Source organism: Mastacembelus armatus, chromosome 11 (assembly GCF_900324485.2).
Source record: "Mastacembelus armatus chromosome 11, fMasArm1.2, whole genome shotgun sequence".
Taxonomy (NCBI): Eukaryota; Metazoa; Chordata; class Actinopteri; order Synbranchiformes; family Mastacembelidae; genus Mastacembelus; species Mastacembelus armatus.
In genome coordinates, this window is record NC_046643.1 from 7,146,778 (window position 1) to 7,159,455 (window position 12,678).

The 12,678-nt window shown below is 42.2% G+C and overlaps 1 protein-coding gene across 1 annotated transcript; it reads right to left on the reverse strand.

The window, feature by feature from the left end:
• Positions 1 to 81: 81 nt before the first annotated feature.
• sh3bp5a (SH3-domain binding protein 5a (BTK-associated)) lies at positions 82 to 11,350 on the reverse strand. Its single transcript, XM_026300615.1, has 9 exons — positions 11,003 to 11,350; positions 10,626 to 10,688; positions 8,507 to 8,635; positions 4,660 to 4,824; positions 4,351 to 4,481; positions 4,039 to 4,081; positions 2,159 to 2,375; positions 1,685 to 2,032; positions 82 to 1,192 (listed from the first exon to the last, which is right to left on the reverse strand). The coding sequence occupies exons 1-9, from the start codon at positions 11,084 to 11,086 to the stop codon at positions 1,029 to 1,031; spliced, it is 1,344 nt and encodes a 447-aa protein (XP_026156400.1). The 5' UTR covers positions 11,087 to 11,350; the 3' UTR covers positions 82 to 1,028.
• Positions 11,351 to 12,678: the final 1,328 nt, after the last annotated feature.

Here is a 12,678-nt window from a genome sequence, read left to right on the forward strand (position 1 = left end):
CACAAAGACAAATCTACCGATTTCAAAACATGTTACAATGACCAACATTTCAGTCAAAGACAAACAGGCATCAACCACTGGTATGTTACATGAAGCACATGTTTATTGCTCAGTTTGTGTTAAATAATTACAACATTTAACTCAAACCACTGTTCATATAAAAGGATACAGGAGTATAAATATAGAACATCTGTACTACAGGGCAGTATTTGAACATTTGTCCACAATGCAACAGTCATTCAGCCACACATTCAAATCATGTTAGATGGTAGTTTTTGCTTTGCATTCACTCACTCACTCATTCACTAATGTCAAAGGAAGACCGTTTATGTCTCAGGAAGTTTAGTCCCATCTAAAGCCTCTTAGTGCTCACAGTGCTCCTTGCACTCCAGTTTCTTCCTCGATAACTATTCCTTCAAAACACGATTTACACAATGTCCATGTGAAATTAACTTTTAAGAGCTACAGAAGATGAGAAATAATCCAATATCCGTTTTGATCTTCATGTGGAGTTTCTGAGCCAAAAAAGAGGCTTACCATTCACACTAATACAACATGTCTCTTAGTGGTGCCAAATGTGGCATTTCAACATCAATAAAAGTGAACCACATTAATTTTGACACATCACCACAAAGCTGTAGACAGGGCAGGCTCAATATGGACAGGGGATTTCTCATACTGCTGTACATCACTAGAAACATTTCTTTATGGCACAAAAAAAGTGCAGAAATAGAGCTTGTGAAATCACATTGGTAACATGAAGAGAAAAGGTTTAGAGGAAATGTAGACCATTGAATAGTGTGACTAATACCACTCTTCTCTGCTTTTGTTTGTTTACAATACTGATCAGATACACTACATATAATGTGACACCATCTGATGAATATGGAGACATGTATGACTGGTATGTGCAGTTTGTTCTCCCATTGTTTACAGTGAGTACTTCATTCTGCCCTGATCCATATCGTCTGCCAGTGAGTCGATGTTGAGGCCTGGGCACGGTTGAGTGTTTCAAGCACAACAGACTTTCACTGGACACTGTTAAGTAGCAGGATGGGAGTGGAGATTTCAGGGTTAATGTAGTGAGGGTCCTGTTCATCCCCAGAGTCTCCTTCTTGTTTTTGTGAAAGTGTCAAAGTTAGCTTGTTCAGACCAGCTTCAAGGGTGGCTTCTGCTCCCTCTGCTCTGTCTCCTGGAGCACACACAAAGAAAGAAATGCAAGTGTTGCAATAAATCTGCAAGTTAAATGTAAAAACTGACTAAACCACTTTATCCAGGGGTGGAATATATATATATAAGTCACTTAATTGCTGAATTTGGCGAAGTTTAGTATTTATATTTTATGTTACTTTATACTTCAACTCTACTATTAATGAGAGAATTGGACAACAAATTACAACAGTAAAATGCTTCTCATATGTTAATACATCATTAATAATAGACTGATAATACAATATTTAACGCATTATCACAGTCACAGGGTCATTTTTCTCAATCAGCACTTCTGTATACTACTATGTCATTTTGCTGATTGATAAGTGACACCAACATTTTCAGGGCAGTACTGGGATCAGAAGTAAGACAAAAATGCAAAACATTTCTAACATACAAGGTGAAGCATCACATCAGAAGTCTACACACACACACACACACACACACACACACTGATGTGATGAACACACACCTCTCTCTTGGTCGCAGTCTGGAGATGAAGCTCCACTGCACTGGCTGCGAGGGCCCAGGAGAGGTGACGCATGTCCAGAACTGCATATTGAGTCTGGGTCATGAGAGCTACAAGGGCTCACTAAATCCAGGCCACCAGGACAGAATGAGGAGAGGAAGGAGGATGGGGGGGAGGAGGAGAGGTAGGAGCAGGGGGTGTCGAGCGGGGTGGAGGCAGAGGTGGAAGGATGGGAGGATGACGAGGTGGGTGAAGAGGGCAATGCTTGGGGTGAGGAGGTGGAGCGAGTGTCGACCTCCTCCTCTGAGCTGCTACTGTGACTGCCCTCTTCATCAATTGATACTGACACCACTGAAACACACACACACAAAGAGATGTGTTTTAAATATGCAAACATACAGATGCACCAACTAAAAACAAAAAACAATAATGCGGATGGATGGAAGGGACAATTATTCATCTCCACGCTTCACTCACTTGACAGACCATCTGACTCCATCTTAAAATTGGTGATGTCGTCGTTGCCACCGTCTCCCTCTGCGCCCACACCTTGCTCCCTGGTTCCCATGGCGAGGGAGCGTCGCTGTGCATGGATCTCCTCAGAGATGCTTTCAAGGTTGCGCAGCGCCGCGCGGTACTCAGCCTTAGCAACCACAAGTTTGGACTGACGTTCATCCACATTATGTTTCAGTTGCTAGCATAAAAAACAAAAAAAAAACACTGCTTCTTAATAAAATCGAATGTACATACTGATTATATACATTTCAACATAAAAGAAAAGTGCTTCCTGCTAGTTTTCCATGTGGTGAATGTCTTTTGTCAAAAAAGAGCTCCAAAGCTAAGAAATGTAACTTTTTGCAGTTTCTGAAGTGAGTAGTCCGCTTCGAATGAGACACATTTCAGTCAGGGCCAAAGCAGTGGACCCAAAACTCGGAGAAAACAGAAGTCATTATATTTGGGCCTAAAAATCTCAGAAATAACTTTTCTAAAATTATAGCTACTCTAGATGGCATAGCCCTGGCCTCCAGCACTACTGTAAAAAACCTTGGAGTTATTTTTGACCAGGACATGTCCTTTAACTCACACATAAAACAAATTTCTAGAACTGCATTCTTTCACCTGCGCAACATTTCCAAAATTAGGAACATCCTGTCTCAAAATGATGCAGAAAAACTAGTCCATGCATTTGTTTCCTCAAGGCTAGATTACTGTAACTCATTACTATCTGGATGTCCAAATATCTTAATAAAAAGCCTCCAATTAATCCAGAATGCCGCAGCCAGAGTCCTGACAGGAACTAGCAAGAGAGATCATATTTCTCCTATATTGGCTTCTCTTCATTGGCTCCCTGTAAAATACAGAATAGAATTTAAAATCCTTCTTCTCACATACAAATCCCTTCATAATCAAGCTCCTTCATACCTTAAAGACCTCATAGTACCATATTATCCCAATAGACCACTTCGCTCTCAGAGTGCAGGCCTACTTGTGGTTCCCAGAGTTCTCAAAAGCAGAATGGGAGGCAGAGCCTTCAGCTATCAAGCTCCTCTCCTGTGGAACCAGCTCTCAGCCTGGGTTCAGGAGGCAGACACTCTCTGTACTTTTAAGGCTAGACTTAAAACCTTCCTCTTTGACAAAGCATATAGTTAGGGCTGGTTTCAGGCAACCCTGAACCATCCCTTAGTTAGTTATGCTGCTATAGGCCTAGACTGCCCGAGGACCATCGGTGCACTGAGCTCCCCTACCCTAACCCCCCCCCCCCCTTCTCTCCCACCTCATGTATATTCCACCATTGAACGTTACTAACCTTGTGCTCTCTCTCTCCCCTAGTTTGTGCTCTCTCCCTCCCTCTCTCTCTCTCTCTCTCTGTTCTCTCTGTACCTTCTGCAGGTGTCCCTGGTCCTGGAGCTGTTTATCGCTGATGTGCAGTTACTGGCCCCACCAACTTGCAGTGTCTATTTGTTGTTTATTGTTGCTGTTCTTTTCTCTCTGCTCTATCCACTCACCCCAACCGGTCGAGGCAGATGGCCACCCAAACTGAGCCCGGTTCTGCTGGAGTTTTTTCCTCTCCACTGTCGCCAAGTGCTTGCTCATAAGGGATTTGTTGGGTTTTTAGTTTTAGTTTTTGTAAAGTGCCTTGAGATGATTTGTATTGTGATTTGGCGCTATACAAATAAAATTGAATTGAATTGAATTGAAAACCCAAATGACCAGCATTAGCATGACATGAAAATGTACAAATCACTGTGCTTTTAACTGGTTTGGAAAAAAGTATCTACCAAATTGCAGCTGTAGCAGTTATGAAACTACACTAACATAATGGCCTAAAATGAGTCAAAGCCTACAAATACACATACCTCAAGCTGTAGGTAATATTTGGCTTTCAGTTCAAAATATGGCCTGCAAGGGGAGAAAAAGAAGAAAAACTATGAGAAAGGGAGGAGGAAAATGGAGAGTCTGCTGGCTGAATAACACTCTTCCACAAGCAGTCACATTCCTTGGCTCTTACAAGGGGAGCACACCCCAACCAACACATTAAACATCTGGACTGCATCAGTCGACACAAATGAAGCCCCTCTTTCTCCCTCTTTCTCACATACAAACACACTTGCGTACAAAGAGGTCCAGGCTCATTTGCAGTCTCTCACAAAGGAAACAAAAGCACAGACCTGGATTTGTTGATGGAACGTTTGAGTTTCTTCTCTAACTGTCTCATGTGGCTGATACAGGAGTTATAGTTGGCTGCTGTTTTCCTGTGTTCAGCTTCACTGCGCGTTCTCGCCTGCTCTGCCTCCATCACCTGAAACCATCCAGAAAGGTTTATTTTAAATGTGCAAACCAAGCTAATCATTAACAGCGCCACTGTGATCACATTACTTCTACTTTCACTCTCAGTCTTAACCTTAACCTCAAGAACAGAAGTACTGTTAGGCTGGAGTTTTTGCATATTTTTCAGCTGTGTTGCACCCCCTTCGTACCTTCTGTGTAGCATGGTTGAGCATTTCTTGCCAGGCGGAGTCAAACTGGCGGCTGTCCTCCTCCAGCAGCCTCTCCTCAGCCAGGGCGATGGTCTCCTTGGCTGCACGCAAGATCTCCACTGCCCGCTGGAACTCCTGAGTGGCCTTTTGGGCTTCAATCTGGGCCTTCAGTTCGCGGGGGGGGGGGGGGGGGGGGGGGGGGGGGGGGGGGTGTTATAATTAGATCAAATGTGAAAGCAAGGTAGCCAGAAGTGCATCAGCTTCCAGGTGGTAAACATTTCTGGTGTGAAGCTCAGTGACTGAGTTTTCACTTAACTCTCATGTCATGAAAAGTGACAAGTTGACAGCTGCAGCTTCAAACATGTTAAAATGCCATTTTGTTATCAGTTTTGACCTGCAGGTTAGTCCAAAATTCATGCTCCCATGGTTTGAGGGCAGCAATAGTCCTTGTGCTGCTTCCAGCACGTGCGTGTTTATAATTTCTGGCCTACATTTCGGAGGAACCGTGGTTGATTTCTTGTGACATCCATAGAGGGACAAAGACATTTTGCATCACACACACAAACACACACACAGAGAATGAGAGAGAGAGAGAACTGTGCCTTGATCCAACACACAAACAGGAGCGTTGTCAGAAAATGTGACAGTGTGAGCGGACTCTTCCTGCCCACAGCTGCAGTCAATAGGAGGATTATTCCCATCATGCTGGACATATTTGGACCCACTCTCTCCACTCCAACAGGACTTAAAGGTCAGTTTGTTGGCTGAAAACCACAATTAAGCAGTTACAATAACTCTAATCAAATTCCCTGAACAATTCCTGTATGTGAGCAGCTGTGTGCTCGTGTCCATGCTGTTAGTCTGTGATCTAACAACCAGTCATACATATTACAAACAACAGCGTAAAAAACATAAGAATTCATCATCCTCACACCCATATTACAATTTTCATTTTCAGGACTTTAAATGATAAAGGCAAAAGGGCAACACAAAACAAGGCTGTGAGTGTGAACACCTCTGCTCCAAGCTATTTGGCACATCATTCTGCTTGCATCATACAGGAACATCCAGTGTTATGCAACACTAGAGCTTCTCACTGATTTTCCCCACTATTCATTTAAGAGCGTTATGGAGTTAGAGTACTTTTCATTCAGAAAATATGTAGCATCTCACTCCATCAGTGTGTCACTTCCCCTCTTTTAAATGTATTGTGTTTTTTAACCATATTCTATAGTGCTTGTAAAAAATACATGTAGGTCTAGTTTGTGTTTCCATCCCTGAGTATTTTCAATAGATTGTTGTATGTCATTGTTGAAACTAAATGGCCATTATAAACTGTGAAATAATACATCATGTTAAAACTATAAATACATTCACAGTTTCAATTTTAGAATATTTACAATCCAAGTGTATTTTATATTAGAATGGTTATCATGATCTGTAGTGGACCAAAAAGAAAAGAAACTGGTATTAAATGTTATAGACAAATATTTTCTTCATTTACTCTGCTGTGGTGATGAATTAGAATTATAGCTACTGTATTATTATTAGGCTTGTGTGCATTATGAATTTCACAAATTAAAAGCCTTAACCAGTATGTATAAAGAAGGCTGATACTAACATGCTCTATGTTTATTTTACATATATATTATTGCATACTAATATTCCAGAGGTGTTTTTTTTACTGCATTTGGAAATGAGGAGAAAGCAGTGAAAATGAAGTCAGTAAAGCAGTGGTGAGAAAACCCAAAACCATGAGGTAAATTTTGCAAAAAATGCTCCAGTTGTTGAGGGCAACTGCCTAGCAACAAGTTTCACAGTAAACTGCTTTAAAATAACAGACTCCCACAAGGTCAGGGTAGCTCTGTGTGTTTGTCCTGGTTTTCTGTAGTGTTAAACCCTGTAACATGACCCCTTGCCACTGTCATATTTGTGATAAGGGCTCAAACAGTGACATGAGCAACAAGAGGCCTGACCCGTCTCCGGACAAGATGTAGAAGATCCAAAAGCTGGAATGTCTCGTGCCAGTGCTGCTGTGATATCTGCTCTCTCTTCAGTGGTTAGGTATGTTATCCAAGGTTGTCAAGATTCCTTCAAGGAGGCGAAGTGATATAAAACAGGAGAGGGAAGATAACTGCTGCTCTTTGCATGTAATCTGTTAGCTTCCAGTCTGGCAAAGATGAATGCCTTCTCTTTGTCCCTTGTCATGACCCATTTCTCAGGCTCCAAGAAGAGAGGAGGGTGCAGGGAAAATGGAAGACGTATGATGGATATTTGATATGGACAAACCGAAAAGGAACTGAGGCTTTAATGCTCCATCCATCAGTGTTTTTATTCAGGTTAAAAATAAAATGTCCCTCAAAAGTGCCTGTTCTTCACAGGACTTCCTGAACAGAGGAGCGACACACTTCCTTTCTCATGCTGGATTAGGGTGTACTCATAAAACTTTACTGACAGCTCAGAGTCATTATCTAAGCTGACCAAGCACTGAGGCTATATCAGCCTCTGCCTTTCTTCACTTTGCAAAGAACAATGAAACTGATGACAAATCTTTGGCACACTGCTTAGTAACTCACATCAAAAGCTGAAGGACACAGTTTTGCTGTTATCCGCCTGCTGAGTCAAACACAGCATGCAAATGACAAGCACTGTTTGCTGTTAATTAATTTGATGTCATGGAGCCCACAACAGCAAACAATACAGTGGTTATAACCTGAAATACCACAACGCCCTGCCACCTCGTATATACAGCGTGACTGTATATGTGTGACTGTGGCTGTTTATATACACACTGTGTTTGTATCTATGTGGATGTGTGTGAGTCATTTTTGATTAATGTAGCAGATGCTGTCACCCTGTGTGATGCTTCCGTCTGTAGAAACCCACCCCACTTACATCTTGCAGAGGTGAGAGTTGAAGAGTGAAGAGGTTGAGAGAGAAGAGAGAGGATTACAGGAGACAGGCAGTAGTGTAGAAGAGAATGCTGGGTAAAAAGGACAAAAGATAGGACAGCACAGGCAGATTCCTATAGACCATTTCTTTTCTCTGTAGGTATGTAAGGGGGGAATTGGGGGTAGAGGGTGATGGGTGTATCATGGGTGGGGGTGGGTGCAATATTGTGAATGTTTGTGTGTGTTCTGGCTGGGTAAGTGGGGGTGAACATTTGAATTCCTTTAAAATAGGTCATGTATTAAATATTAAATATTTATCCATAAATCATGACCAGACAATATGGTAGTTTAATCCACACACACACACACACCTAAAGCAAAGAGGGCTTTGGGTCCTCTCACATGAATGCAGGTCCCATCAAAATTCAAAACCTCCTAACCTAATCCCTGACACTCACGTGTCAGTGTCAGAAGCAGATGCCACTGGCAGGTACAGCAGTCTGTTATATTGCAACGGAGGAAAGCAAGGACACATGCAAATACACAGTCTATTTCTGTTTGGCAGCTCAGCCCTCACACACAAATGTCTTGTGATGAATGACTCATAAGCTTCTTCCTTACTGGCTCGGAAAGAAGGGCAGCGGATGGTAAATTTCTGGTGCCATCCAATCAGATCAAAGCCTCAACAGGCTGGAACATTTAGCGAGGGACATGATGCACTGCAGAGGGAACAGCACAGTTTAGTGCAGTTGTTTCCCACACCAAGCTGGTGTGTTGGTGAAACACTAGCTTAGGAGGGAGAGGTGTAACTGGGTTTAAAATAGTCATCACGTGACTGAGCTCCCTTTAAGTAGATATAAACTGAGCTCTTTAAACTTCTCACCCCAAATCCTCAGTAAGCCTGCCCTTACGCTCTCTCCGAGTCACTCCAGCTCTCCCCCGCAGTGTGCACATACCTGTCTGGCTGCTTTGCGGGCTTCCCAGTACGGTTTAGAGTCATCCACAGCTCGTCCGATCCTCTTCACCTGCTCATCCAGCTTCACAGTTGCTTCCACCAGCACTGCACGGAACCGCTGACGGCAGTCCTACATACATATACACACAAAGATGTTCATAAACCTAACAGCTAATCACCAGTCGAAATTCCAGCCTGGCTGTAGACTGTCAGTCTTGTTGTAGCCCATGGAGGCACTACAACCATCCAGGTCAACCCATTCAGATAACAGTTATGAGTCAGGTTTGGTCATTTACTCTGTAACTTTTATGTTGTGCTTCATATTTTAAGAACTGGCCACAAGGCTGCTGCTGTGTGGCTTGTGCTGTCCTATTAGGCCTGGTGAATGCAAAGCAGCTCTCCTAATTCAAGTCATCACTAAACCATTACCCAAATACAGAACGTGCATTAATATACACAGCTGTATCTCACATTGGCTGTTTGTTTGCAGGCATTGAGATAACATGATTAGCAACATCTCCGTCTGTGTGTGTGCATGATTTGGCATAAAGTGGCCGGATGGTGAATCTGTGTTCTCACCCATCATGTCTCTCATCTTCTAGACTATATGGCAGTCTGACTGAAGCTGGTCGCCTGTTTGTATCATGTGTGTTTGTGACTTTGTGCTGTAATAGGCAGACTGTAGGTCTGAAAAGCAGCGGCACATGTATCCTGTTCATAAAACTAACAGGGGAATGATGGAGAGCTTTAAAGAAGGAAAAGGTAGAGAGCAAACGGAAAGCACGCTTCCTGTGACATCACTACATTTCCTGACTTCCTGTTCCTGCGATGGGAAAGTGACGCCCCATGTCATCTGGGAGGTAAATCCTGTAGGTTTTTGGTGACATAGTGTTAATAGTTAATGATGGCACACACTCTTGGACTTGCTGTCTTGGCCTCTCTCTATAACACACACACCCTGCATCTGCGCCAGGGCACATTAGGGTTAGAGCCTCGTATGTGAGCCCAGATTTAACCCCAGCTTTCCCTGAATCCTCTGAATCTACTGTACAGCATCCTTAATCAAGTCCAGGCTCTGCAGCCTGCCAGCAGCCCTTTCACATTCTTCAGCTCCTGCTTTCATTCTGCTTCATCATGAATCGCCTGCTTTCTCTTTCTGTTTGCTTATATCTTTATCTATATTTATACCACTGACTCTACTCAGACAACAATTTCTTAAAAACATGGTCAAAGCAGTGAAGAAAGAAAGAAAAAAAACAGTAGCTGTCACAGTAGAAAGATAAATATAACCAGAATCAGTTTTTAGCCTGGAAACATAAATTAAACATTAGGAAACAATGGCTCCAACACTGAGACAGATGCAGACAAATCCTGCCCTCTGTCTCTACCTCTCTGCCTGTTGTTATTTTTATTCCAGCTCCACTTTGTGGATATGACTGAAGGTCTAATGAGAAACAGACGAGGCCAACCTCAGAAAAGAGAAACAGCAGGCTGCCTCTGGAATGTTTTTACTTTTAGTGAAAAGAAACCCCTGTAGCACATATTTAAATCCTAGTGAGTACTGAAAAAGTAATAACTCCTTGTCCATTTCTCTCTTTTAAAAGCCTGAGGAGGCGTATGAGGAGGCGTATGAGGAGGAAGGAGGAGGAAACGATGGAGAGCACTTGGGATTTAGATTGCTCTAAATGTGCCATTCAAATATTACATTTAACGTTCAGATCACAGATCCCTCTTGCAGTGTTAAGAGTTCATACAACACACTGTCATTTAGCAGGAGTGAGACTGGCTGCTTCATTTTTTCCACGTTTCTACCCAGAAGCAGCTCCCACAACAGGAACGTTCTCCATTGTAGCAAGATATTCCATGTGACTTATTTCAAAGCAGTGACCTTGTTGCTAAGAAAATTCCCGAAACACACAAAACCGTACTGGAAACAGGACATATTCTGAGCAGTGACAGGATTTCTCACTTGTTTACAGTAAAACAGAAGAGTTTTAGACTGAGAGTGACTTAATGGTTCCTTGAGACATGTGTTTCTGCAGGCTGGAAGTGTTTACCCCAGCAGGGACATGCAGTAATGACGCTGATAATGGTGCTGCTGGTTGGGAGTTTAATCTTACCTCCAGCTCGCTCTCCCAGCGATTAATGTCATCTGTAGACTGGTTTAACTTCTCCAGTTCCCCCTTTTTACAGACAATATGGCACACACACGCACACACACACAAAGAGAGAGAGAAAGAGAGAGAGAGAAGGGTGGAGTGTGGTTAAAACTGTATTTGGACACTGAACTGTGTGACTCCTGTTTACCAATTTAATTTATATACACACAGGTGACACCTTCAGTCCACATTTAGTGGCCTCGTGTTTCTGCAAGCCCTCCCCTAAATGTGAGGTTAAAAACATTTGAGCCTTATTCCAAACATCGTCCCTGCAAATGTGGCAGTTTATTCCATTAGACTTCACATTTTTCTCTGGGACCATCTGCAAACAATCTCACCTGAATTCTTGGATCCACTTCTTCTTCCTCCTCGGCACAGTGACAGTCCTCCTCACAATCATTCCCATTTTGTAACGGATCCATTTCTGGAGACTTATGGCAAAAGAAAAGGAGGGTCCTCACTGCAAACAAAGCGCGACCCCGGGTGCTGGACAGCAGCCCAGCGGTGATCCGCCCTGTCTAACCTTTGCGCAGAGCGCAGCGCATGGTTCAGGCGTTTTAAAGGCTTCTGTGTGTGTGAAGAAGCTGAGCAGCCCGCTGTCTGTGGGGGAGCGCGTCTGGCCGCAGGCAGATCTAGCACCACTGTAAAGAGTCACAACCTCAGGGACCGACGAAAGACCAACTGTGGAAAAGTACTTAAGCACCCTATAATCACCAATAAAACAACTTCTGGTCTGGACTTTCAAAATCAAAGCCACCAAGAGTAAGGCGCTCTGAAGTCAAAATGTGGGCTGGCTGTATTGCACTGAAATTATACAGATATTAACAATTGTTCACAGCTCAATGATCTTTTAATGTTTGTTTCTGTAACCACATCACCCACATAATCATAATAAATTATTGAACTGATTTGCCGATCAACACAAAATTAATGGAAATTATTTTAATAACCGATAAATCAATTAAGGCATTTCATGAATTGTTAACTTCGACTTCTGGTAAGAATCATGAGCAATTTTGGATGTTTTATATACAGAGTAATCAATACATTATTATTAATAATAATATTAATGAATGTAAAAGAGCCTTGTGATGGGCTGGTGAATCTGCAAGTAACCAAGAAAAATGGATTAGAATAAACCTGGGGCTTCTGGGGCTTTCAAGGTCTTAGTCCTCTAGGCAGTGTCCCACTTAGCCCTGCTGGTAATGCAGCCTCCAGCCACACAATGATACTTTTCATACATATTTATAGAGACTTTAAATCAGATTTTAACAGTTCAGATTTGTTTTAATGGTCTGTGAAGATTTACTTAATGTGTGCAGGTATATTTTATTTTAAATGCCACGTTTGTTGTCTAACTTGACCTACTTTCCCCAAATGATTCTTTTATTCTGACAGGATACTCGTTCAGACTGTCCGGTCTTCTTGGAGCTACTTATTTCCAGCTTGATGCAGCTCAAAGGAGTGAAAGTTGGTTTCCCTCGCCCTCTGGTGGTGAGGACTCCTGGAAGCGATGGGCTCAGACTGGAGGCACGATAATAACTGCAGGCTGGATTCCTGTAAACACTGTGGACACGCTGTTTATGTGGAAAATCCCGATATGGCATGAGCTAGATGTCATTAAGCCAGGAAAGAAAGAGGAGAAGACAGAAAAGAAGGTTGTGGCAGAACTTTGTTTTCTGTCAGTGGATTTGAAGATGATTCATTTGAACCAACCTATAATAAAGGCTTTATTTTTTACGAATAAATAAATTATAAAAAGGAGAAAATGTTATTTATGGTTTTGTGACATTATAACTTTACACGTATTTTCATTTATTGTATAATTTCATTTCAACTCCACAGTACAAAATAAATGAATAAATAAATAAACATATTTCAGGCTCAAAACCGTGAACTATGTTTTTTTTTTAAATAATAAACACCATAACTTTCAGACATATCTCATGGCCTTAATCAGCTTTGTCCAGTAAATTGAACTTTCATTTATTTATTTTTTGGTAACGTTTTTTAG